The 26,048-nt window shown below is 42.7% G+C and overlaps 1 protein-coding gene across 2 annotated transcripts; it reads right to left on the reverse strand.

The window, feature by feature from the left end:
* Positions 1 to 21,721: 21,721 nt before the first annotated feature.
* LOC123407105 (benzyl alcohol O-benzoyltransferase-like) lies at positions 21,722 to 25,569 on the reverse strand. 2 transcript variants are annotated; one of them, XM_045100165.1, is made up of 3 exons: positions 25,051 to 25,569; positions 22,985 to 23,877; positions 21,722 to 22,809 (listed from the first exon to the last, which is right to left on the reverse strand). In XM_045100165.1, the coding sequence occupies exons 1-2, from the start codon at positions 25,567 to 25,569 to the stop codon at positions 23,011 to 23,013; spliced, it is 1,386 nt and encodes a 461-aa protein (XP_044956100.1). In that variant the 3' UTR covers positions 21,722 to 22,809; positions 22,985 to 23,010. The 2 variants fall into 2 exon arrangements, with proteins under 2 accessions (XP_044956100.1, XP_044956092.1); XM_045100157.1 differs by lacking the exon at positions 21,722 to 22,809 and having other exon boundaries at positions 22,825 to 23,877.
* Positions 25,570 to 26,048: the final 479 nt, after the last annotated feature.

The raw sequence follows: 26,048 nt of genomic DNA on the forward strand, positions 1-26,048 counted from the left end.
GGGCATTATATTCATAATTAGTATAACAATAACGAAGCATAGCCAAATTTTCAGATCGGTAAGGAGCATCATCATTATCATCACACCCTTTAAACACAACCTCAATTTCATAAGCACCCATAAAAGCAACAAACTCTTCTATTTGCTCCACATCATAGTAATCATATATACCATTAGCATAAGAAGCCAAGGTTCTATGATCATTAAATTCACAAGAAAAGGGAAGGTGTGGAGCCTTCATCCTAGAGCAACAAGTAACACCATATCTCTTGCATAGTTCCCAAGCATACCATTTCAACAAATGGATTTGATCCCATAAAAGTTTCCCTTTTGAGTCAAGCGATATTCCCTAAAGTATTCATGTTGATCCAACATGTATCCCATTATATAATTGAATGGGGATTTCTCACGATTATTAAAGAAGTGCATAATATTTTCCACATAACGAGCCTCGACGGTTTTAGGAGGTTCCCCATCTCCATGAGTAGCAAGTACACCTAATTTTTTTGGTATTTCGTGTTCCATATCCATAACTAAAGATAGAGAACAACTTAGAACAGCAAATAAATCTAATTAGTGATAAAGCAAACAAGCACACACGGGGATATTCACCCCACGCTATTGCTCCCCGGCAACGGCGCCAGAAAAAGGTCTTGATAACCCACAAGTATAGGGGATCAATTGTAGCCTTTCTCGATAAGTAAGAGTGTCGAACCCAACGAGGAGCTAAAGGTAGGACAAATATTCCCTCAAGTTCTATCGACCACCGATACAACTCTACGCACACTTTACGTTCGCTTTACCTAGAACAAGTATGAAACTAGAAGTACTTTGTAGGAGTGATAGGATAGGCTTGCAACAAAGTAAAGAACACGAAAATAAAACTAGGGGCTGGTTAGATAAAGAAACAACTACGAGTGTCTAACGAGTGTGGAAAAGTGGTGGTAGGAGTTGCGGAATTGTCCCTAAGCAATTGACTACGTTACTAGATCGATAGCAAGTATCATGTGGGAGAGGCCTCTGCTAGCATGTCATCCCTTACTTGGAATTATATGCACTTATGATTGGAACTATTAGCAAGCGTCCGCAACTACTAACGTTCATTAAGGTAAAACCCAACCATAGCAATAAGATATATTGGTCCCCCTTCAATCCCATATGCATCAATTTCTATGCTAGGTTCGAAGCTTCTGTCACTCTAGCCTGCCAATACATAGTCCTATCAACATACAACTAACCCTATGGTGTGATCCACGCGCGCGATCATATGATGGGCACCAAGGACAGCAACATAACCACAAGCAAATTAAACCAATCATAGCAATTCATCAATCACCGATAGGACAACGATAATCTACTCAGACATCATAGGATAGCAACACATCATTGGATAATAATATGTAGCATAAAGCACCATGTTCAAGTAGAGGGTACAGCGGGTTGCGGGAGAGTGAACGACTGAATATAGATGGGGGAAGATGATGTAGATGTTGGTGAAGATGACGGAGGTGTTGGTGTAGATCGCCGTCACACGATGATGTCTCGGGCGGTGTTCCAGCGCCGCCGAGAGAGAGGGGGAGAGAGCCCCCCTCCTTCTTCTTCTTCCTTGACCTCCTCCCTAGATGGGAGAAGGGTTTCCCCTCTGGTCCATGGTCTCCATGGCGGCGGAGGGGCGAGAGCCCCTCCGAGATTGGATCTCTCTCTCTGTGTCCTTCTGTTTCTGCGCTCCCAGATTCTGCATTTCACCGTTTCTTAAATTCCCGGAGATCCGTAACTCCGATTTGGCTGAAATTTTAACACGATTTTCTTCCGGATATTATCTTTATTGTGGCAAAAGAAGGGCTCCAACTGCCTTAAGGAGTAGCCACAAGCCTGCCAGCCGGGGGCACACCCCCTGGTCGCGGCTACATGGCTTGTGGGCACTCCGTGCATCGCCTCGCGTTGATTCTTCTTCCCAAAAATCATAAATATTCCAAAAAAATCCCCGTAAGTTTTTATTACGTTTGGACTTCGTTTGGTATGGATATTCCGCGAAACAAAAAATATGCAACAAACAGGAACTGGCACTAGGCACTGGATCAATATGTTAGTCCCAAAAATAGTATAAAAAGTTGCCAAAAGTATATAAAGTTGTAGAATATTGGCATGAAACAATCAAAAAACTTAGATACGACGGAGACGTATCAGCGACGCGAAGCGCCACCTTCCCGCTGAGCGTGTTGTCGTGGAGCTTAGGTGTGCTAAGATATAGCATGACATTGTACTCTATATTCCATGTGCTCTCCTGCAGTAGCATAGTTTGCATGATCCGGCTATCCTAGGTTCTTCTTTGTAAAAGATCTACTGATGTCTACTATGCAACTTTATTCTTGTAGACTCTTGTTGGGCCTCCAAGCACATAGTTTTATAGGACAGTAGCCATTTTACCTCACGTGGATGACCTAAGGTTTATCAAACCGTGGGAGGCGTAGGATGAAGATGGTCTCTCTCAAACAACCCTCCAACCAAATAATAAAAATTCTCTTGTGTCCCCAACACACCAAATACAGTATAGGTGCACTAATTCGTCGAAGAGATGCTCATACAAGTGTAGTAATGATAGTAGATATTGATTTTTGTGATAGTAACAATAAAAAACAGCAAGGTAACGAGTCACAAAATTAAGAACAAACGGTATTGAGGCCTGGGGTCCGTACTTTCACTAGTGCAATATCTCAACAATGCTAATATAATTGGATCACATAACAATCCCTCAACATGCGATACAGAATCACTCCAAAGCTCCTATCTAGCGGAGAACATAAGAAAGGTACGAAACCACCTCAAAGTTATTCTTTCCGAACAATGTTTCCAAGAGTTCATACTAAAATAACAAGTTATCCTTTCCGATCGATCTATTGAAGAGTTCATACTAAAATAACACCATAACAAATTCAGATTCATGATACTCAATCCAACACAAAGTACCTCAAAGTGTGCCCCAAGATTTCTACCGGAGAAACAAAGACGAGAACCTGCATCAACCCTTATGCATAGATTACCCAAATATCACCTCGGGAATCCGCGAGTTGAGTGCCAAAACATATACCAAGTGAATCAATATGATGCCCCATTGTCACCGCGGGTATACATAGCAAGACATAAATCAAGTGCTCTCAAATCTATAAAAGTATTCAATCCGATAAAATGAAATGTCAAAGGGAAAACTAATTCATCACAACAAGATAGATTGGGAGAAACACCATATGATCCAACTATATTAACAAAGCCCGCGATACATCAATATCGTGCCATCTCAAGAACATGATACAGAGATATTGAACACATAGCTACTGGTACAAACCCTCAGCCCTGAGGGTGCACTACTCCCTCCTCCTCATGGTGGCCATAGGGATGATGAAGATGGCCTCCAGTGATGATCTCCCCCTTCGGTAGGGTGCTAGAACAGGCTCCCGATTGGTTTTTCATGGCTATAGAGGCTTGCGACAGCGAAACTTCTGATCTAAGGTTATTTCTGGGGGTTTCTGTATTTATAGGATTTTTGGCAACGGTCTCACGTCCAGATGGGCCACGAGGGCCCAACTACCCACTAGGGTGCGCGAGGGGGTAGACACACACTGGTGCCTAGTGGGTCCCACGGGCCTCCGCTTTTGTGCTTCCTTGACTCTTTGGATGTCTTGTGGGCAGAAAAAAATATCGAAAAAGTTTCGTGACATTTGGTCTCCTTTTGATATTGATTTTCTACGAATTAAAAAAAAAGCAAAAAATAGCAACTGGCACTGGGCACTATGTCCGTAGGTTAGTCCCAAAAAATGATATGAAGTTTCTATAAAATGATTGTAAAACATCCAAGAATAATAATATAACATCATGGAATAATCAAAAATTATAGATACTTTGGAGACATATCACCATCCCCAAGCTTAGTGCATTCTGTCCTCGAGTAGGTAAATGATCAAAACAGAGTTTTGAAGTGGAATGTTGCCTAACATGTTCATCATATTTTTTTGTTTATACCATGGCCATATGGACTTGTAGATGATTCAAAGCCATAGTATACTTACTCAAGCATATCAACAAGCAACCATGTCTTTCAAAATATCAACGCTAAAGAACGTTATCCCTAGCCCATCATGCTCAATCATTGATCCATTCATGCAGCAGACCCAACTATTAGCTACATCCAATGCTCAAGTATGATAATAGTTTTCCATAGTTGGTGCTTTATAAGAGAAGATGGAGACTCAAATAAAATATAAAAATTGCATAAAAGTAAATAGATAGTCACTTTGCATAGGGAAGCAGAGATTCATAGCGATGCTAGAGTTCAATGCCAAAAAATTGGGAAATAAAATATTTTGGATGGCATGCTTTTCCTGTCAATGAAAACGATTAAGAGTTCCTAATATCTTCCATGCTAAACAAATCATAGGCGCTTCCCAAATGAAAATAAAGTTTATTTCTTTTTCCACCATTCTTTCACACTCCACGGCTAGCCACATCCGCATCTACCATCCATACCAACACATACCAAGGAATTTATTATTTGACAACATAAAGTAAATTTCTTTGCATTTCGGGACTGGGCATCCCTATTACCGCCATACTCTCGTGCAATGACAACTGAATAAACTCTCGTCTTCAGAATAACATATTTAACATGGAAGATAACGGCCACCCCTTGCCACTTCATGAGCGGTACGGACACACAAACCAGAAGTTTATTTGGAATATTAGAGTTGGCACATGAAAATTTACTTAGATCGACACTGAAATACCTCATATATGTAGGTATGGTGAACTCATTTGGCACAACTCTGGATTTAGGATTTGGATGCACAAGCAGCATTCCCGCTTAGTACAATTAAAGGCTACCAAATAGATTGAGAAGCTCCCAACCAAGGAACGAAAACCATCATAACTAATACCGAATAATGCAACACAAGTAGGATATAATTTCATAGAAGAATTATTGACTTAATGTGCATGCGTAGGGAATCACAAACCTTAACACCAATATTCTTACTAAAGCATAATTACTCATCAACACAACTCACATATCATTATGTTCATATCACAAAACTATTCCAAAGAATTGAGTTTAACATCCAATTATCCTCATGAAAGTTTTTATTATATCTCCCTAGATATCTATCACTTTGGGAACAATTTCATTTAAAACAAATTGCCATTCCTAATAACAAGCTCTCAAACAAATATAAGTGAAGAACGAGAGCACACGTTTCTTTAAATTTTCAACTCTCAAAATAATACAAGTGAAGCAAGATAGGATTTATTCAAAATTTCTAGTAACTCTCAAAATAATCGAGGTGAACCATGAGAGCATATTTCTTCAAAATAACAGCACCACCGTTCTCAAAAAGATACAAGTGAAGTACTAGAGCAATTCAATCAAACTACTCTCAAAAGATATAAGTGAAGATCAATGAGTAGTCAAACAATTAAGAAGATACGTGAGGACTCTCTCTCAATAAAGATTTTCAGATCTGATATTTTATTTCAAATACAAAATAAAACAAAAGATACTCCAAGAATAGCACATATCATGTGGATAAATAAAAATTTAGGCTCGACATAGGCTAACCGATAGTTGTTGATGAATAAAGGTGGGATGCGTAGCATCCACAAGCTTAGATGCTTGATACTTCTTGAAGTATTTACTTGGGTGCCTTGGGAATCCCCAAGCTTGAGCTTTTGTATCTCGTTCAATGCTCTCATATCTCGGTTTCACCTAAGTCTTCAAAAACTTCAGCCGCAAAATACTTGAAAAGAACTCGTGAGATAGGTTAGTGCACATAAGCATAAATCAACTCTTTATGTACTGCAAAGAAAAGTTGCATAATAATTTTGAAACATTAGGTACTGTATGCTATCATTTCGACAATTTATGTCTACCAATATAAGCTATGGGAACTATAGGATAAGTAGATAACAAAACTATGACAACAATCTATCTAAACATGACAGTCTATAGAAATCCACTTAAAACTTCTTCTCCTATATCTAAAAAAATCTGAAAATTTAGAACGTGATAAAAAATTTGCATGAAATTACGGTATACACATTTCATAAATATTTCACATTCCAATAAAATCTAATAATTCAAATATTACAGCAAAAGTTTATGTTTTTGTGCAGCACACATCACACATGTAATTCAAGCATCCTAAAGGCCATTATTGGTACTTTTTATTGAAAAACAATATTATAAAGAACATATATCACAGGAAAATAAAATAAAATGATGCTCCAAGCAAAACACCTATCATGTGACGAATAAAAATATAGCTCCAAGTAAGATATTCCGATAATGTTGGAGATCAAAGAGGGGATGCCTTCCGGGGCATACCCAAGCTTAGACACTTGAGTCTTCCTTGGATGTTAATTTGGAGTGCCTTGGGCATACCTAAGCTTAGGTTATTCCTGCTCCTTATTCTCCTCATATTGGTATCTCACCCAAAACTTGAAAACTTCAATCACACAAAACTTAGCGGAACTTCGTCAGATGGGTTAGTATGATAATTATAGATCGTTCATTTAAGTAATGCCAAGACAAGTTTCATAATTGTTCTCACATAATAACTATTGTATTATATCATTCACATAATTTATATCACCAAATATAAGCTATGGAAATATTAAAATAAGCAAACTATGCATACAAAACAAGATCTGTCAAAAATAGAACAGTATATGAAGATCTGCATGAAATCCATATTTCATATCTCTAAAATTTCTGAAAAATTAGTACAACTAGAGAATTTTCATATGAAAACTGTGTAAAAATTGTAGAATTTTTTTATGCTCCAGTAAAATCAGAGAAATTCAACATTGGACATAAAAGTTTCAGTTTTTGCATAAAATCAAAAAAAAACAAGTATCCACACTATCTGAAATGCTTTACTTCGTACTTTATTGAAATGAAACCTATAAAATATGATTACTATAGTAGCTTAATCATGTGAACACGCAAAAAATAAAGGATTGGGTTGTCTCCCAAGAAGCATTTTTCTTTAATGCCTTTTAGCTAGGCATGATGATTTCAATGATGGTCGTATAAAAAGTAGTAATTGAAGCATGCAAGAGAGCATCATGAAGCACATGACAAGCACATTTAAATCTAACCCACTTCCTATGCATAGGGATTTTGCAAGCAAACAATTTATTTTAGCAGTAATCAACTTGCATAGGAAGGCAAAACAAGCATGATTTCAAATCTTTGAACACATAGGGAGGAAACTTGATATTATTGCAATTGCTACACGTATATGTTCCTCCCTCATAATAACTTTCAGTACCATCATGAAGGAATTAAACAATATAACTTACACATAAAGCATTGTTTTCATGATCCAAAGCATATAATTTTTATTACTACCAACACAAGCAAAATTCTTATCATTCATAGTAGTGGAAGCAAACTCAACAAAATAACTAACAAGAGATACTTGATTGATATAATCCATGTGAAAAATAAATTCACGATGACAAGTTTCATGGTTATCCTTACTTTTTATAGCATAAATTTCATCACAATAATTATCATAGATAGGAGGCATGCTATCATCATAATAAATGTTCTCATCAAAACTTGGGGGACTAAAAATAGCAGCATCAAACATAGCATCACCAAGCTTGTGGCTTTGCATATCATTAGCATCATGGATATTCAAAGAATTCATAATAACAATATTACTATCATGCTCATCATTCAAGGAATTCAAATTAAGCATTTTTCTAAATTCTTCCTCTAGCAAGTGAGCAAAATTTTACGAACCATCATTTTCACGAAAGACATTATAGAGACAAAGAAAATGAGGCAACCTAAACTCCATTTTTTGTAGTTTTCTTTCATAAAACCAAACTAGTGAAAAACAAAAAAAAACTAAAAGATTTAACTATAAGAACTAAAGATATACCTTCAAGCACTCACCTCCCCACCAACGGCGCAAGAAAAGAGCTTGATGTCTACTACGCAACTTTATTCTTGCAGACTCGTGTTGGGCCTCCAAGCGTAGAGTTTTGTAGAACAGTAACAATTTTCCCTCAAGTGGATGACCTAAGGTTTATCAATCCGCGGGAGGCGTAGGATGAAGGTGGTATCTCTCAAACAACCCTGCAACCAAATACAATGGTAATTTGTATAGGTGCACTAATTTATCGAAGAGATGGTGATACAAGTGTAGTAATGACAATAGATATTGATTTTTGTAATAGTAACAATAAAAATCAACAAGGTAATGAGTAACAAAATTGAGCAAAAACAGTATTGCAATGCTTCAAAATGTGGCCTGGGTCCATACTTTCGCTAGTGCAATCTCTCAACAATGCTAAAATAATTGGATCACATAACAATCCCTCAACGTGCAATAAATAATCACTCCAAAGTTCCATTCTAACGGAGAGCATAAGAAGAAATTGTTTATAGGGTACGAAACCACCTCAAATTTATTCTTTCTGATTAGTCTTTCCAAGAGTTCGTACTAAAATAACAAGTTATCCTTTCCGATCGATCTATCCAAGAGTTCGGACTAAAATAACACCATAACAAATTCAGGTTTATAATACTCAATCCAACATAATGAACCTCAAAGAGTGCCCCAAGATTTCTACCAGAGAAACAAAGATGACAACGTGCATCAACCCCTATGCATAGATTACCCCAATATCACCTCGGGAATCCGTGACTTGAGTGCCAAAACATATATCAAGTGAATCAATATGATACCCCATTGTCACCACGGATATTCATAGCAAGACATAAATCAACTATTCTCAAATCCATAAAAGTAGTCAATCTGATAAAATGAAATCCCAAAGGGAAAACTAATTCATCAAAACAAGATAGAGAAGGACAAACACCATATCATCCAACTATATTAACAAAGCCCACGATACATGAAGAACATGCCATCTCAAGAACACGAGATAGATAGAGAGTAAACACATAGCTACTGGTACAAACCCTCAACCCCGAGGGTGCACTACTCCCTAATCATCATGGTGGCCATAGGGATGATGAAGATGGACACCCGTGATGATCTCCCCCTCCGGTAGGGTGGCGGAATGGGCTGTCGGTTAGTTTTTCGTGGCTACAAAGGCTTGCGACAGCGGAACTTCTGATTTAGGGTTATTTCTGGGGTTTTCTGTATTTATAGGATTTTTGGCGCCGGTCTCACTTCCAAATGGGCCACGAGGTGCCCACTACCCACCAGGGCGCACCCACGGGGGTAGGCGCGCCCTGGTGCCTAGTGGGCCCCACGGGCCTCCCCTCGTGTGCTTCCTTGACTCTGTGGATGTTTTCTGGGCAGAAAAAATGCCCAAAAAGTTTCGTGACATTTGGACTCCGTTTGATACTGATTTTCTGCGAAGTAAAAAGACAAGCGAAAACAGCAACTCGCACTGGGCACTATTTCAATAGGTTGGTCCCAAAAAAGGTATAAAGTTGCTATAAAATGATTGTAAAACATCCAAGAATGATAATATAATAGCATGGAAGAATTAAATTATAGATACGTTGGAGACGTATCAGCTACCTCCCTACTTTATATCGTTCGACCTTGTACTTTTTCTAGTTGTGCTTTATATATAAAACAAGGTGAAAGGCTATTTCTAGAATCAAACACAAGACCTCTCACTTCCTCCCTAGGAAGTTAACCAAGTGGCCCTTTTCTCGCTTTGGGCATCTCCAAAGTGGACCCTCAAATTGCCCGCATACGTTTGGTCCGCGCCCCCCGGGCATAATTTCCCATCCAACATCGTTCTGCTCGTCTGTTTTCCTACAAATTGGAAGCAAACTAGGAGGCTTTGTGAGAGTCCGGGACATTGCCACGTAGGACTCTGACACCCCAACCCACCCAAAACAGCACCAGGACCCCACATATTCATCTATTCCCTGTTTTTTTCTACTTTGACTTTCTCACTCACCGACACCGCTACTCTATACCTTGGCCGTCCGCCCCGCCAAGCCCTTCCCGGACCTCCATGACCTCCGTCGCTCTACCGGGTCACTATGTCGCTTTGCCTACACCGCCAGTCCACACCTCTCGCGCTTCTTCCATGCAGGTATTGTCTGCCCATGCCATCCACACCTTGTGTCCGTCCACCACTCCATGCAAGTGTTTGGTGAAATGTGTACGCTAATTATTTTGTCCCTTCTTTGAAGCAATGGATTCGGACATGGATTACATGTACAAGCACTACACTGAATCATCCAGCAACGAGGATTATGTGGATGAGATTGCGATAATGCAGGTGCTCCTTGCCGATGAAGAGCATGCGAAAGAACAGGTTTTCAATTTTAATGAATCCGACATTGAGCAACTCATGAGCAGCTCAAGAAAGATTTAGTTGAACATCCATTGGTGGTTAAAGGGGACAAATAAAACATACTCCCTCCATTCCTAAATATTGGGTGTATAGTTTTTGGCACGGAAATTATAGAACGCACGTGGAGGGAATATTTCACAAGTGTTGGGTGAGATTACATCGAAATAATTGCCATCAGAAAATAGAGGAGCTTGCCTGATATATGGAAATGTAATCAAATCCCTAAAACAATTATCCAAAAGAGTGGTGCTATGCAATATACCTTATATTTTGGATTTTTTCTCAAAAAACTATACACCTTATATCAAGAAACGGAGGGAGTATGTGCGAGTCGAATTCAACTTTAAACTATTTATTTTGAAAACTCAGCTTGATTGTCATATTTAAATTACAAGTATGTCGCATTTGAATAAACTCATTAAAAATTTGATACGCTGGACTTAAAAAAGAACAAAGACAAACATTTAGGGGACAATGTTGAATGTTTAGCTCTCGTATCACTGTTCATCGATAAATATAGTATTTGTTTTATGGGCCAGTGTTAGAGATGACCTCATACTCCTATAAACATAGATGCACATCTACACATGGACAAAAGTAACATGACTCAATTAAAAAGAGAGTTGACACATCAAGGCGTCCGGACAAAATGAATGTGTATGTATCAAAAAGCTTAGAGCATCATCAAAAAGCTTAGAGCATCTCGAGACGGACCCCTCAAACCCTTCATAAACGGTCGGGCAGGCCGCCAGGTCACTGTTTGGTCACAAAAAACAAACCCAGCCGTGCCTTTTAAACCGGTCTCAAACGCCCAGGCTAACCGACACCTTCATTTCCAGCCCAAATATAGGGGGGTATGGGGGAGTCCGGGCGCGCCCGTCACGTCTGCTTGACGGCTTGGCCCCATGTGGACTCGCCGGTAAACCCAACAGTCCGACGGGTGCCTCGACCGTCGTCGCGGTATAAACGCCGCGTGGCGCCGCTCCGAGGTTGGGGTCGTCTATTTAAGCCGGCCAGCACCCCCAGCTCTAGCACATCCGCATCCTTCCTCTCTTCGCCTCCACCCGAGGACTTCCCTCTCCGAGCCCGTCAGCCATGCCACCACACCATCGGCATTAAACGATCCACAACGTCTCTTCCTCCTTCACCAGGTCCGAATCCGAAGGGAAGCGGGGCTACCTCTAGAGCCGGAGGTGGATTTTGAATGTGGGGAGAAGATGGGGGAGGAGCGTGAGTAGGAGGCGGCGCCGCAAGAGCCGGAGGAGAAGCCACCGGCGATGGCCGATCTGTGGTCGGAGCAGTTGGCCATTCTTAATTCCATCCGCCACGAGTCAGTTGCGGTGCGAGGCGTCGGATGGAGGAAGCGCGGGCGGCGCGGGAGGAGGCGGCGCACCCGGTTGAGGCTCTGACGCAAGCCATCTCCGACGAGGAAGAAGATCAGTATTAGTACGTAGGACATATACTAGATGTTTTTCTATGGACTAGCAAAAGAGCCCGTGCGTTGCAACGGAAGAGAAAATAACACACACTCTGAACGCAATATATTTTCACATGGCATCACATTTGTGTTGCCGACGATGACTTTAGTGCTCACACAATAAAAACGCATTTGAATATATAGTCACTCGGAATTGAAACAATAAATGACATATATAGTCACTCGGAAGAAGAACAACATATATAGTCACTCGGAAGAAGAACAACAACAACAATAGAAACAACAACAACAACAACAACAACAACAACAACAACGACGACGACAACCACGACGACGACGACAACAACAAAAAACAACGACACAGACGACGACGATGACGACGACAATGACGACGACGACGACGACGACAACAACAACAACAACAACAACAACAACAACAACAACAACAACAACAACAACAACAACAACAACAACAACAACAACAACAACAACAACAACAACAATAACCACAACAACAACAACAACCACAACAACAACAACGACAACAATAACAATGATGAGAACAACAACAACAACAACAACAATGATGAGAACAACGACAAAAGTAACAACAACAACAACAACAACAACAACAACAACAACAGCAACAACAACAACAACAATAATGATGAGAACAACGACAACAACGACAATAACAACAACAACGACAAAAACGACTACAACAACAACAACAAAAACAACAACAATGATAACATCGACAACAATGAAGACGGCGACGACGACAACAACAACAACCACAACAACAACAACAACAACAACAACAACAACAACAACAACAACAACAACAACAACAACAACAACAACAACAACAACAAAAACAACAACAACAAAAACAACAACAACAACAACAACAAGAACAATGACAATGACGACGATGGCGACGAAGATAACAACAATGACAATGATGACATCAACAACAACAACAACAACAACAACAACAACAACAACAACAACAACAACAAAATAACAACAACAACAACAACAACAACAACAACAACAACAACAACAACAATAGCAATAACAACAACAATAGCAGCAACAACAACAACAACAACAACAACAATAACAACAACAATAGCAGCAGCAGCAACAACAACAACAACAAGGACGATGACGAAGACGACGACAACAATGAAGTCGATGACAACGATGATGACGGGGATGATGACGATGATGAAGACAACGACGACAACAACAACAACGACAACAACAACAACAACAAATATAGTCACTCGGAAGAAGAAACAACATATATAGTTTAATGAGAAATAAATGAGAAATATGTTGTTTCTCCCCACGAGGTTTTCCAAAGGTGTGCATGTGTTGTTAACGATATTTTCTTTCCTCTCAATTTGGTTTTAATTTAATGAATGTTTATTGCAATTCGTATCGTCGCCGGAAAGAGAGAAAAAAAGACCGTGCGCTACAGATTAAGTTTGCATTAAAAATATTATTTAAGAAGTATTGAACAGCTAAAAATAACATCCTATTTAGATTCTACACATTTTTTAATCAAATTTCATATATAACATGTTAAAATCGAAGTTACGGTTTAAAAGATATGGATAATTTTTTTAGATAAAATGTGGATTGATTAACTGAAAAGTTAGGGTTTTTTTGTTAAAATACGGAGGGCGGGTTGATTACCTGAAACATCAGGGGGTTTTCGGAAAAATGCAAAAAAACGATTCATTTTCTGACTTAAATCCGGACTGCAGGTTGATTACCTGAAACATCAGGGGGGTTTCTGACAAATGCAAAAAACGATTCGTTTCTTAACTCAAAAACGGACTGCGGGCTGAATACTGGAAAAGCGAGGGGTGTTTTTATACAATGACCGCGACGGACGACAGAAGCGCTCCGCGCTTTATTATTAGGGAGAGATATGAGGGATGAAATGTGAGGAGGTTGGATGTGGAGAAGCAAAATTAAGATGTGACCGGTCAGTATCCGCGGGCGCGTATAAACGTGTCCGCGTGCGTTTGACGGATCAGATTTGTAAAATCGAGGTGTAGATGCTCTTACGCATATATTTTAGCGATTAAATCGTGTGATAGACAATTTGGACCGGATATACTAATTTTCATTTATATGAAAATTAGCAAATCCGTGTATGTTTACACTACGGAAAGATTTTAAAGCACATCTACCTAACATAATTGCAACAATTTAATTTAATATACTAATCGACGCTTTGGCGACGCACATAAGACACCACCACCTGCCTTAAGCATAGATAATATTTTAAAATGGGTCCAATCAAAATGGAATCAAACATAGGTTAATTAAATTATTGGTAAGTGCGTCCTAACCCTTCACATATATTATTCACCTCGTTTAAGACGGGGCATTTCATTTCTTGAAAATACAGAAAGATTGTGTATCATTTTAATGATAAACAATGTGAAACAATTACAAGTCTCGCAAAAAAAAACAATTACAAGGCATGACCACATATGCGAGCCAACGTGGGTTCACAATGCATCGGCAGATAACGAATTGGACGCTCAACCAAAATCATAGCTGAGTAACTCTCATGTAACAACATTATCGAAAAGACGTGGATGTTGCTTAGAGGGAGGGGTGAATAGACGCTTTAAAATAATTACGGATTAGTCTTAAACAAATATGGAATAAAACTAACGTTTAATTTATCAAGCACAAAACCTAAAATAACTAGGCTCACCTATGTGCACCAAAAACTTATGCTAAACAAAGTAAACAACTAAGTGATAGCAAGATATATAACAAGAAACAATATGGCTATCACAAAGCAAAGTGCATAAGTCAAGGATTCGGGTAAGAGATAACTGAGGCACGTGCAGTCGACGATGTATCTCGAAGTTCACACCCTTGCGGATGCTAATCTTCGTTTGGAGCGGTGTGGAGACACGATGCTCCCCAAGATGTCACTAAGGCCACCGTAATCTCCTCACGCCCTCGCACAATGCAAGATGCCGTGATTCCACTAAGGGACCTTTGATGGCGGTCACCGAACTCGTACAAATAAGGTTGGAGCAATCTCCACAACTTAATTGGAGGCTCCCAACAGCACCACGAAGCTTCACCACAATGGCATATGGCTTCGAGATGACCATGAATGCTCGGGGCAATGTTCACAACTTAATTGGAGACCCCGACGCTTGCCCGGAGCTTTACAACACAACGATTGAGCTCTGAGGCACCACCAAGCTTCTAAGATGCCAAAACATCCACGGAGAACAGTCTCTAGGGGTACCAAGTACCCCAAGGGTAATAAGGTTCTCAACTTCTCACTTCCACGTATCACCGTGGAGAACTCAAACCGATGCAACTAATGCAATGACAAGAACACACGAAGTGGTCAAGTCCCTCACACTCAAATCCCTCCACAACAACAAAAGCTATGGAGAAATATGAGAGGAAGAACAAGGAGTTCACAAAGAACTCCAAGATCAAGATCCAAGGGGTTCCCCCTCACACAGAGAAGAAAGTGATTGGTGGAGATGTAGATCTAGATCTGCTCTCCCTTTTCCTTCAAGAACTAGCAAGAATCTTTGGAGCGATTGAGAGTTAACAAGATCTAAGAAGATCAACAATGGGGAAAGAACACGAGCTGAATGGATGGATAAGATCTAGTGGGGAAGAAGACCCCCTTTATATAGTGGGTCAAAGAATCCAACCATTACCCCCACTCACAGCCCGAGTAGAGCGGTACCACCGCTACTAGGAGCGGTACTACCTCACGGTAGGTTCACCAACCACGGTAGTAAAAAATTACTTCCGTTCCTACCACCGGTGAGGCAGTGGTTGTGCAAAACTCAGACGGCACGATAGTACCAGACGACACTACCAACAGAGAGTGGTAGTAAAAAACTACTACCGCTCCTAGGGCGGTACTACCACTGACACCTGCGGTACTATCGCTAGCCATTGAAACTGTCATAACTTTCGCATACGACCTCCGAATCGAGCAAACTCAAGCTTGTTGGATTCAGGACGACAAGAGTTATCCAAACAGGAAATCTTAAAAACATGCAATTGTGAAAATGCCAATGATATAGAGATGTGAGACCTCTATGAATGAAAAACCGACAAAAACTTTCAACATTGAAAACATCATAGAAGATGCATATGGACTCCGTTTTCGATACACTCAAGCTTGTCATGAGGATGACCATAAGCTCTAAAACTCAGAAAGAGAAACACCAAACAAGAATCAAGAAATATGATGCAAGGATGCAAATGGTTTGAGCTCTCAACGAACGATACGATCAAGCTACTCACTTGAGAGTCCCCCTTGACAGTACGGCAATCTATCCTAAAATAGAGAAACCTATCAAGGCAAACCTATTCCTTGCACCTAGTCCTCTTGAGCTAGATGACGATGATCTTGGCTTCCTCAAGATGGACCACCTTTCTTGATTGTGTTGGTTGATGAAGACTAGTTGCTTTCTCCCCCATACTCATTATGCGTGAGCCACTCTTCAGCACATCTTCACAAGTCCATGATATCTTCGTGATGCTCCACTTGAACTTGCGCATCGCAATCTTGATGACGATCACCACTTGATGTCATCCTTCATAGGTTGAATGATATCTCCCTCTTGACGCAAACCTATGGAAACATACCTAACCCCACATAGAACTTTCACAAAGAACATAGGTTAGTACACAAAAGCATTATGGACAATGCTTACCATACCATGGGATCACTTGATCCTTCTCAGTACATCTTGTACACTTTATGTGTTGATCATCTTGATTCACTCTCTGCTTAGTCTTAATCAACCTTGTGTCTTTATGGCCAATCGTTGGATGATACTTTGAATACCACCTTGGTCATCATATAAACTCCTTGAAACCAACAGATGTACTTCAAGAAGTGCCTATGGACAAATCCTTCAAATATAGCTTAAGGCAACCATTAGTCCATAGGGATTATCATCAATTACCAGAACCATATATGGAGAAATATGCTCTAACAATAATGATTCCCTTGGCTCCAGCACAAGGCAATAACTGTGCTTCCTAATAGCGTCTCCAAACTTACCGTGTGCGGTAAAAACCATTGTTTTTGCGCGCGAACGGCCGCGTGGCGCGTTAAAGAAATTTCGCATGCGGGAAAAGCGGGAGCCCGCGTGTCAATTTTGACGCGTGTCGGCTAGCGCGCTTTATAAATCTCGCGTCACGCCCGTTCAATCGCTCTATTTTCTCCCGCGCCTTCTTCCCTCGCTCCGCCGTTGTCGTCCCGCGCTTCCTATTTTTCCAGCATCTCGTCGCCTCCACGCGCTCGAATCAGGTCGGGCTTCCGCGGTGTCCGTCACCATTCCTCTCGCATGTTCTACGCCGAGATCCGCTCCGGCGACGTACGCCTTGTGCTCGGGGGAGTGGCACGCGCCACCCGGAGGATGTCATCACTAAGAACGAGATGCGTAACGCCAGGACAAGCGTAGGTGCAAGACAATGGAGATTTCTGAGTTGGAAAACCCCGGGCATGACGTGAAACTCAAACGATGACTGGACAAGGCAAAGCATGGACCGATAGATGGTCGTATGTCGGGGAACACACATCCATTCCAATGCTTCTAACGCCACCAGGCAGTCAGAATGATGAGAGAAGACAAGCCTTTTCGATCCACAAGGAAGCTTGGTCGCATGCACCATCCCTCCAATAGAGAAAGGGTTGTGCCGGAAGGAATAGTGCAAGGTGGTGGATCGGCACCACGACAGAATCGTGTGCCATAGCTGTTGAGAAAAGGAACAACCCACAAGGGGGTGTTGCATGTCCATTGGTTCTTGGTCATAGAGGAGGCGTCGATAAACATGAGGTAGGCCACGCAAGCGAGATGGTTATCCGTCCAACATCGGTTCTCGAGAGCAACTTCTTTTTTTCTTGGTAATATGTGGCTCATTCATACCATAAATATCAAAGTACAAGTCACACAAAGTAATTCTTGGTAATATGTTTTGGGAGCAAGACAGAACCGCTCGCGTCGCCACCAGGGAGGCGACTCGGGCGCCCTAGCCGCCGCCGCCCTCGACCTCCCTCCTCCCCTGCTTCCCCGCCGCCGCCGGAGGAGGCCGGCGAGCGAAGCTCGCCCGGCGGACGGCGGGCCTTCCTCCCTTCTTCACGAGGGGATCCTCTGGCTGAGATGCGACGGCGTTTCTGGGCGTACGGCATGGAGGCGAAGTTGGCGCGTTCGGGCGGTGGCCCGATGGGATCCTGGCGGCGCTGCGGGGGCTGCCGGCGGATCTGGGGTTCACAACCCCAAATCGGTTCTCCTTCTCGGATGATGCTGGATCTGAACATGGTGGTGGCGTCATCCCCTTCGTCAGGGATGACGGTCAGGTGGTGGGTCCTTGTGACGTTGCCGGTGGCGGCGGATCTTGGGATCCCGCTTCCGGGGACGTCGCAGGATGTGGTGGCCCGTGCAGGAGAGATGGGTTCTTCGAACAGATATGGGTAAAATCTTGCTTTTGGCTACTGCCAAAGCCGGCGATGGCGGCGTTGTCTACGTCGTTTCCTTCCTGAAGGCATCGCTGAGGAGAAGTTCAAGGCCACTCTTTGCTACCTTCGGGGGAAACCCTAGATTAGTAGATCGGATGACGGCGATGCTCTGGTGTCGTTTCCCTCTTGGGGGCGTCATTCATGGAGGTACACACGGGCTCGAGGGATCATTGGTCGGCATCAACGATGGAGCGGCGTTCCTTGTGACACATCAACGTCGTGGAGTCTCGACGGCGAGGCGCAGCAAAGTCTCGACGACGGATGCATGATGATGAGCGCGCGTAGGGAGGAGGCGTTGTCTGGCGCTGTGGGGGCATCGACGGCAGGCCTTGCAAGGTCGATGCGTCAGTAACTCTTTTGAAGATGGATTGATGAAAAGCGGCGGCGACGACCTATGAGGGTGCGTTGGACCGGTTTGTGCCCCTGACCCGGTATGTGGCTCGGCCGGGGCCTCCGGCTTTAGATGTTAGGCTAGGTGAGAGGTCTGGATATGTGGCTCACACTTTCTGCACCCCTTCATCATTGGATAGGAGTAGCGACAGATATTGCCAAGAGGGCGGCTTCAGATATATTGATGTATTGCTTTGTAAGATTTTTGTGAATAATTAATAAAATGGGTGCATGCATCTTTCAGATGCAGAGGCCGGGGGTCATCCTCCTTTTCTAAAAAAACATAAAGACCGGCACGAAAAAATTAAAAAGATAGAAAAACATCTTTGAGTTTGACACCAACATCCGTCACCTGCCTACGGCACCACCACAGTAGCCATCGAATAAAAGAATAAAGAATAACCTTCTCACCCGAGCTCGACGTGGCTCCATCGTTGATATGCAGCTTTGCATACTTCCAAGGTGGCTCATCAAAAGTGAAGCCCTTGTCATTGAACGAATCAGACCGGGGCAACACCCCGGACACACCATCGAACTCCAGATCAGACGCCCCACCACGACTAAGACGTCGAAGTAGGAAACCATACCTGTCATCCACGAACCACGAACCCAACACACATTTCGTCTTCCAGATGTCGTCGATGCATACCACAATCTGCATCTGCTTCTGGACTACCTCCCAAGCTCCGCGCCGACGGTAGAGCAAACGCCATCGCAACGGCGAAGCCCAAGGAGACAGGTCCACCACAAGGATGCCGCCGCCACGACATCCTTGCATGAACAGACTGATTTCCAAATCCATCCCCAACCATAGGACCGATGACCTCATCAGGGAAGGTTTTGAATAATCACATCGCCGCTGTCGAAGCCAAGACGATGAACAACCTAAAAATGTAGACTACAAAAAACTAAAAACGATCTACACGTGTGGATCCGACGATCCTCCTCACCACCGACGACCGAGGTCACCGGCGGAGGAGAGCTGCCGGAGGACAACAATGGAAGATTGTCTCTTCTGGCGACGGCTAGAGTTCCAGCCGCGAAAGGAGAGAGGAAAACGATTAGCGGTTGATCTGAGCAAGTTGGAAGAATAGCTCAATGCACAGGTGCGGCATTTCAACTGTGGTACCTTTTCTGTTGGGTATTTATTATTTTTCTCCCGAGAGTTTTACATATATTTTAGGGTTAATTGGATTCATGCAGTTGCAAAGTTACAGTAACATATTTCCAAGTTCCAACTACAGTTTTTGTAATGGGATTTCTTCAGTTCATTAAAATTGTAGTGGCATGAATCCTTATACTTGTATAAAACTTCAAATTTGACATACATATCAATGGACTTAAGAGTGAACATAGTTGATTTTCTTTCTAGAAAATAAAGTCACTCCTGGGAAGCAGTCGCTACAATGCAACATCTTTTGGTCTATCGGAGTTTTGTGCTGAGATTTGCCCACCTATTACAGATCAAAGAGCAAATCTAAAGATAAAAACGACACAATTATAAAACAATATAATTCAAGTGATTTTGGTACATAATTATTTATACCTCACCATCAAATACTGCTTCACGAATGGTGCACTATGGGATCAACTATTTCAAGTTGGGGTCACCTATTTTAAGTTGATGAGTATTTACTATTTGCATGAAAAAAAAAAACTTGAGATCTCGTGCAAATTTGATAGCAAATGCACAACCAATTATCATAGCAGCGTCGACCGGAGAAAAGTAATTCTTGAGATCTCGTGCATGGGAGACCCTTGACTTAGCTTGAACTACTCATACGAAAATCCACCTGTTTATTTATGCAAGCACGATGTTCAAGCTAAGCAGGCTATGCTCCACCATCCCCTACATTTCCTTCTTATTCCTAAGTTTAAATATATTTTGTCTTTTGAAGCAAAAGCCTCCCAGGCTCATCTGCTCCCGCTGACGAAAAAATTAAAAACAAATACTAGAAAAATTCTTAGGTAGATATTTTGATGCGTGAGATCCGCTTTAAATTTGAACTTATTTAGACATCTGTGTAGCTCTCGAAAAAAAAATCGGATCAGAACAGTTCGTGAATAGTTAACCTTTTTTAAAGATCCCGATTTATCTTTTTTGCTGAAAGCTGTTAAGATGTCCAAATAAATTAAAATTTGGAGCGTACCTCATGCATCAAATTATCTACCACACAATTTTGTTTTGAATTTTTAAAAAATTTCTAGTATTTATTTTGATTTTTTGTGGGCAGGGATGCAGATGAGCCCGGGTGCAGAAACGCCGCTCTCCCTCGTACAAAAATCCAGCTGTTTACTTATGCAAGCACGATGTTCAAGCTAAGCATGCTATGCCACCATCCCATACATTTCCTTCTTATTCCTAAGTTTAAATATATTTTGTCTTTTGAAGAAAAAGTCTAATTTATAATTTGTTTGCATATTTATGTTTATGATAACAAGAACTTTAAAACGAGACCACATTTGAATATATTTTAACAAGTTTAATTTTCAAATTCTAAGAGCTCCTTTGATTCAAAGGAATTCGATAGGATTTCTGATTGAAACTCTTACGGATTTTTTTATGTTGGTCCTTTGATTTATAGGATTGGATCTTGTAGGAATATTTCTGATGGATCATTTACACTACAGTTAAAATGAAATCTAACATCCACTTCATCCTTTTCTTATAATTCCTTTGTTTTTCCTAGGAATCAGACATTCCTTGCTAACCCTATATGATTAAAATGGGCATGCCATTTCAATTCTATACTTTTTCTATTCCTACATTTTCAAAATCTTGCGAATCAAAGAGGCCATAATACATCGTGTGATTTAGTTGTCAAAATAATGATTTCCAAAATAATAATCAATATGGATCTTGTTTTAAAGATCTTGTCAGAAAAAACAAAATTGTACAAACATAATGTAAATCAAATTTTTATTTTGAAATATATTAGACACCTATTTAACTGATGAAACTAAATGAGTAGGGAATACTATGTGACTGTATGTTTTTTTTGCGGGATAAAGGGAGTTTATTAAGATGTCATAGTGTTACAGTCGAGAGGCCACAAACCCTCAATACAAGGTGGAACCGAACGCAACCACACAGCTGTAGTTCGCTCAGAACGGCTATAATTGGCCAACCGATCGGCAACTCTATTCTAAGTGCGATAAATTTTCTGAGATACAAACTCCCTATTACTCATCAACTCCTTAATCTCTCGGACCAAATGACCATAAGTTGAGCGAGTTAAAGCATTGCTCGATAGGCTCGCTAAGGCTTCTGAAGAATCCGACTAGACGACGACTGGAAGATCCGTTTGTTGGATTGCCAAGGCCATACCTTGCATCAGCGCATGAATTTCAGCTTCCAGGGCATCGTTGCAATAAAACAGGACCCGGTATGCAGCAAAAATGATCTGTCCCTCATGATCTCGCAGAACCATACCGGCGGCCGCCGAGCTATCTGACTCCTGAAATGATCCATCAACTGACAGAGCAGCATATCCTGGACTCGGCGCCGACCAAGGCAAGGAAGGAGCCTCCCTCCTGGGCAGAACTATCTGAGTTGCCGAAGATGGCATTTTACCTTTCAGAATTTCATCCACCGAATAACGTCCTGCTAACTTAATGAATTTATAATAACTGTCCAGGAATTCCACCGTAGAAGAAACTGGCGGTATCTCTTTACCATGAGTTTGGTCGTTGCGTAGCTGCCAAATGCGCCATACTAGCATGATAATCATGTCAGGCACATCATCCGAACACCTGTATAAGAGGTGCATAAGCCATTCCCTACCATTATCAACTAGGAGATCATCAGGAGGTAGGGGCCATCTTGTACGCATATTCAGCCAAACCTCTCTCGCATGGATGCATGCGATCAAAGCATGATATGTACCTTCCTCCTCCAGACCACAAAGTTGGCACGTTGAACTTGTGGATATATGTCGCAACATTTTACATTGTTGTGTCGGTAGCACTCCAGAAACAATTTTCCAAGCAGTTATCTTCATCTTCTGCGGAACCGAGGATTGCCAAACACACTTCCAAAGAGAGCGAGAACCATTTGCCGCCGCACTTGAGGCCCATGTGACTGTATGTTACATCAGAGAGAAAACACTATGCACATGATTATTTGGGCAAAACACTATGGACATGATGTGGTGGTCTCATAAAACAATAGTAAATATGTTTTCCAGAAAGAAAAAAAATGACAATAATATTGGAGGCCCGTGCATGGTAGTAAATCCTCTCTCGCGTGGACATACCACATGCAGTTGGCTGTTGCTGGCGGCTAAATCTTGGCCAACTTCTCGATCTCGGACGCGAACCGCTCCATGGCCAGCCTCGGCAGCGCGACCGGCACGGCCACCACATTCTGCCCGCCGCCGTTCTTGACGGTAATCAACGAGCTCACCCAGAGCATTGATCTGGCCGCGCCGGCATACACCGGCTCGCCCCAGCCGAAGTCCACACGATCGAAGCCTATGCGCCTGAGGTCGGTGAGGGTGAACAGGTTCGCCGCGGCCAACGCAGGCCGCCCGTGCAGCACCAGGTAGTCTACCATGGAACGCGCGTACTCGGCCGTCACCGACGCCTTCGCCTCCCGAACCAGCTCCACCACATCTCCCATCGGGCGGCTCAGCAACGACCCGGCGGCCATCACCACCGTCGGGTTGGCGCAGGCGTAACCGTAGTAGCCGGCGGGCAGGCCTAGACCGACGTGTCTCCTCATGTTGACGACGGTCACAAGCCGCGTCTCCTCGTCCGACCGGAGAGCCAGCGCCGCCGTGCGTGCGCGCCACAAGAACGCTGCCAGCACCTCGAAGCTCGTGGCCGTGTCGCGGAGACCAGGCGGAAGGGATTTCTTCATCGCGGCGACGTCGGAAGGGCCGAACAGGAAGGAGCGCATGACCATGTCGCCGGTTGATGGCGGCAGGGGCGCCACGACATCGTCGTACTCGCGGTGCGGGAACGACGGCACCGGAGGGTTTCGTGCGTCGAGAAGATCACGGGACCACGTTGGCGCCACGGTCGGACAGGGGAGGCCTCGCGCGAGCTCGGCGACGGCGTTCATGAACATCACGATGCCCTGGGCGTCGCACATGGTGTGGTTGAAGCGATGCCCCACGATGAAGCCGCCGCACAGGAGCCGCGTCACCTGGTGATCGACCGGAAGGCAAGATGAAAAAGTATATCTTCGGATCAGTCAAAGATTCAAGAGAACGTGCATGATCCAAATATAGTGTTATTTTATATCAGTTTTGTTAAGTGTCACTCGACTCTCAGTCAATACTGATATATTTAAATTACCACAATAATTAGTCTATTTTTTTTCTAACAACAAGTATTTAAAAACATAGAAGTATATAATTCATTTATCTTGCATGGAGATTCATGCAAACAATTTTTTTTCGTAATTTCTTTTTCTATTTCTTCTTACATAAACACACCCATGTGTTGCACAAAAAAAATCATCCCTCATACATACAATTGACGACATCGGCAAATCCCTTGAAAAAATTTCATGGTGCAACACGACAAATAACATGATAACTGGTGTTGCGTAAAAACATAAAGATGAGGTGATTTTAAAAGTGTACTCAAGATGTTTTTTATTTATTAGACAACAAAAAGTATGTATCTAGCTGCCGCTATCTATTTACGCCCTTGTTGTCATTCCTCCTTAAGAATCCCCAACAAATATTATGTTAGGATGAGAATTGAGAAGTACATTTTAGTACTCAACGATAACTTGTGTATATGAACGTTATTTTTGTCTTGCTATATGTGTTTGCAACTGTAATCCATGTTAGGATACAACTTAGTTGCAAACATATTATATAACTTCACCGAAACCAACCAATATGTAAGGACAATCATACAAAATGTTTAAGGTTGTATATCAACATCGATATTGTAAAATAAATCTTTATAGACACTAATTCCGGATTATCATATACAGTACTACCTGTTATAACCTTTGGCGTATGATAGCCGGTAGGAATCAACGTCCCTTGTGGTGTCAATAATAGCTTTTGTAAAAGCATCAAATTGTCATATGTACTCAATTTAAATGGTGTACTCGCCTCTTTGACATACTTTTTGAAAAAACAAAACATTTTCACCCGTAAAAAACATTTTTTTTACTTAGGGGTGACATGATGGGTAATTTATGCAATTGTAGGAGTAATCTTATGACGGACTGGTAAAAATAATAGCTTTTTTTAGTAGATATAAAAAATAAAGGTATAGATATAGATATAGAGGTATAAGTATATAGGTATATAGATATAGATTAGTCTATAAGTATTTTTCAACTTTTCGTACGTACCTGAATGAGCACCAAGGGGCAGCCGAGTATGCCGCCGCTGACGCCGTCCGCGTCGAAGGCGAGCTCGTCCACGCACGGGAACGGCGGCGTCAGCCCAGGCCCGGCGGCCACCTCGAGGTCCGTGAACCGAACGTCAGCGTCTGCCTCTACGAACGTGACCCCCTCGCCGGTGCAGTCCACGACCAGCTTCCGGCCTTCCAGCTCGCGGAGTCGCCCAGCGAACGGGTAGTAGTGCACCAACGCCTCCGACAAGGCTCGGCGGATGGCGCCCACCGGGTCGTCGCCAGACCCGCCACGCAGCACGCCGCGGTAGAAGAAGAAGCCGCGAACGTTCGCCCGCAGGGTCCCTTGGTCGTCGACGTCGGAGAGGCGCTTGACCTCCCGCGGCGTAGGCGAGGCTGGGCGGATGAGCTCCAGCTCGCGGCGGCGCACGACGAAGGAGAGCACCATGGCGCACGCGTCGCGTTCTTGGCTTGGCTTCGGTCGTCCGTTCCTGTACGATTCGCTCGTTGCTTGCATGGGGCGGAAATGTGTCCCGCATGCATGGGCTTTAAAGCTCGCCACCACCGTGCGGGCTGCCACCGAACCACCGTCAGCACACTGAGTGGCGGAGCAAAAAAAAAATCAATACCAAAAAAGGGTTTTCCCGCTTTGTATTACAAAGCAACCAACCGATACAATCAACAACAGGTGCTGGGGCGGAAACAGCACAATCACACCCAAAAGAAACGAAAGAGAAACAACAAAAGAAAAATGCCGACAACGGCGGATCGACGGAAACGAAGACACTTCACGACCACTGCGCCCACCGAAGATCTCCCACCAAACTCCAAGGCTCCGAAGCACCGGTACCAATCAACACCTCCAAGAAAGACCACGACGATGACGACGCTGCTGTCAAGGGTTTCCCCCGATACGTGACGAGGCAAGAGGAAGGGTCGCCCCCGACGTCCTCCAGGAAGGTCCAGCAGCACCCACAGGTGTCGCCGCGTCGGTGT

This window comes from Hordeum vulgare, chromosome 1H (genome assembly GCF_904849725.1).
Source record: "Hordeum vulgare subsp. vulgare chromosome 1H, MorexV3_pseudomolecules_assembly, whole genome shotgun sequence".
NCBI lineage: Eukaryota > Viridiplantae > Streptophyta > Magnoliopsida > Poales > Poaceae > Hordeum > Hordeum vulgare.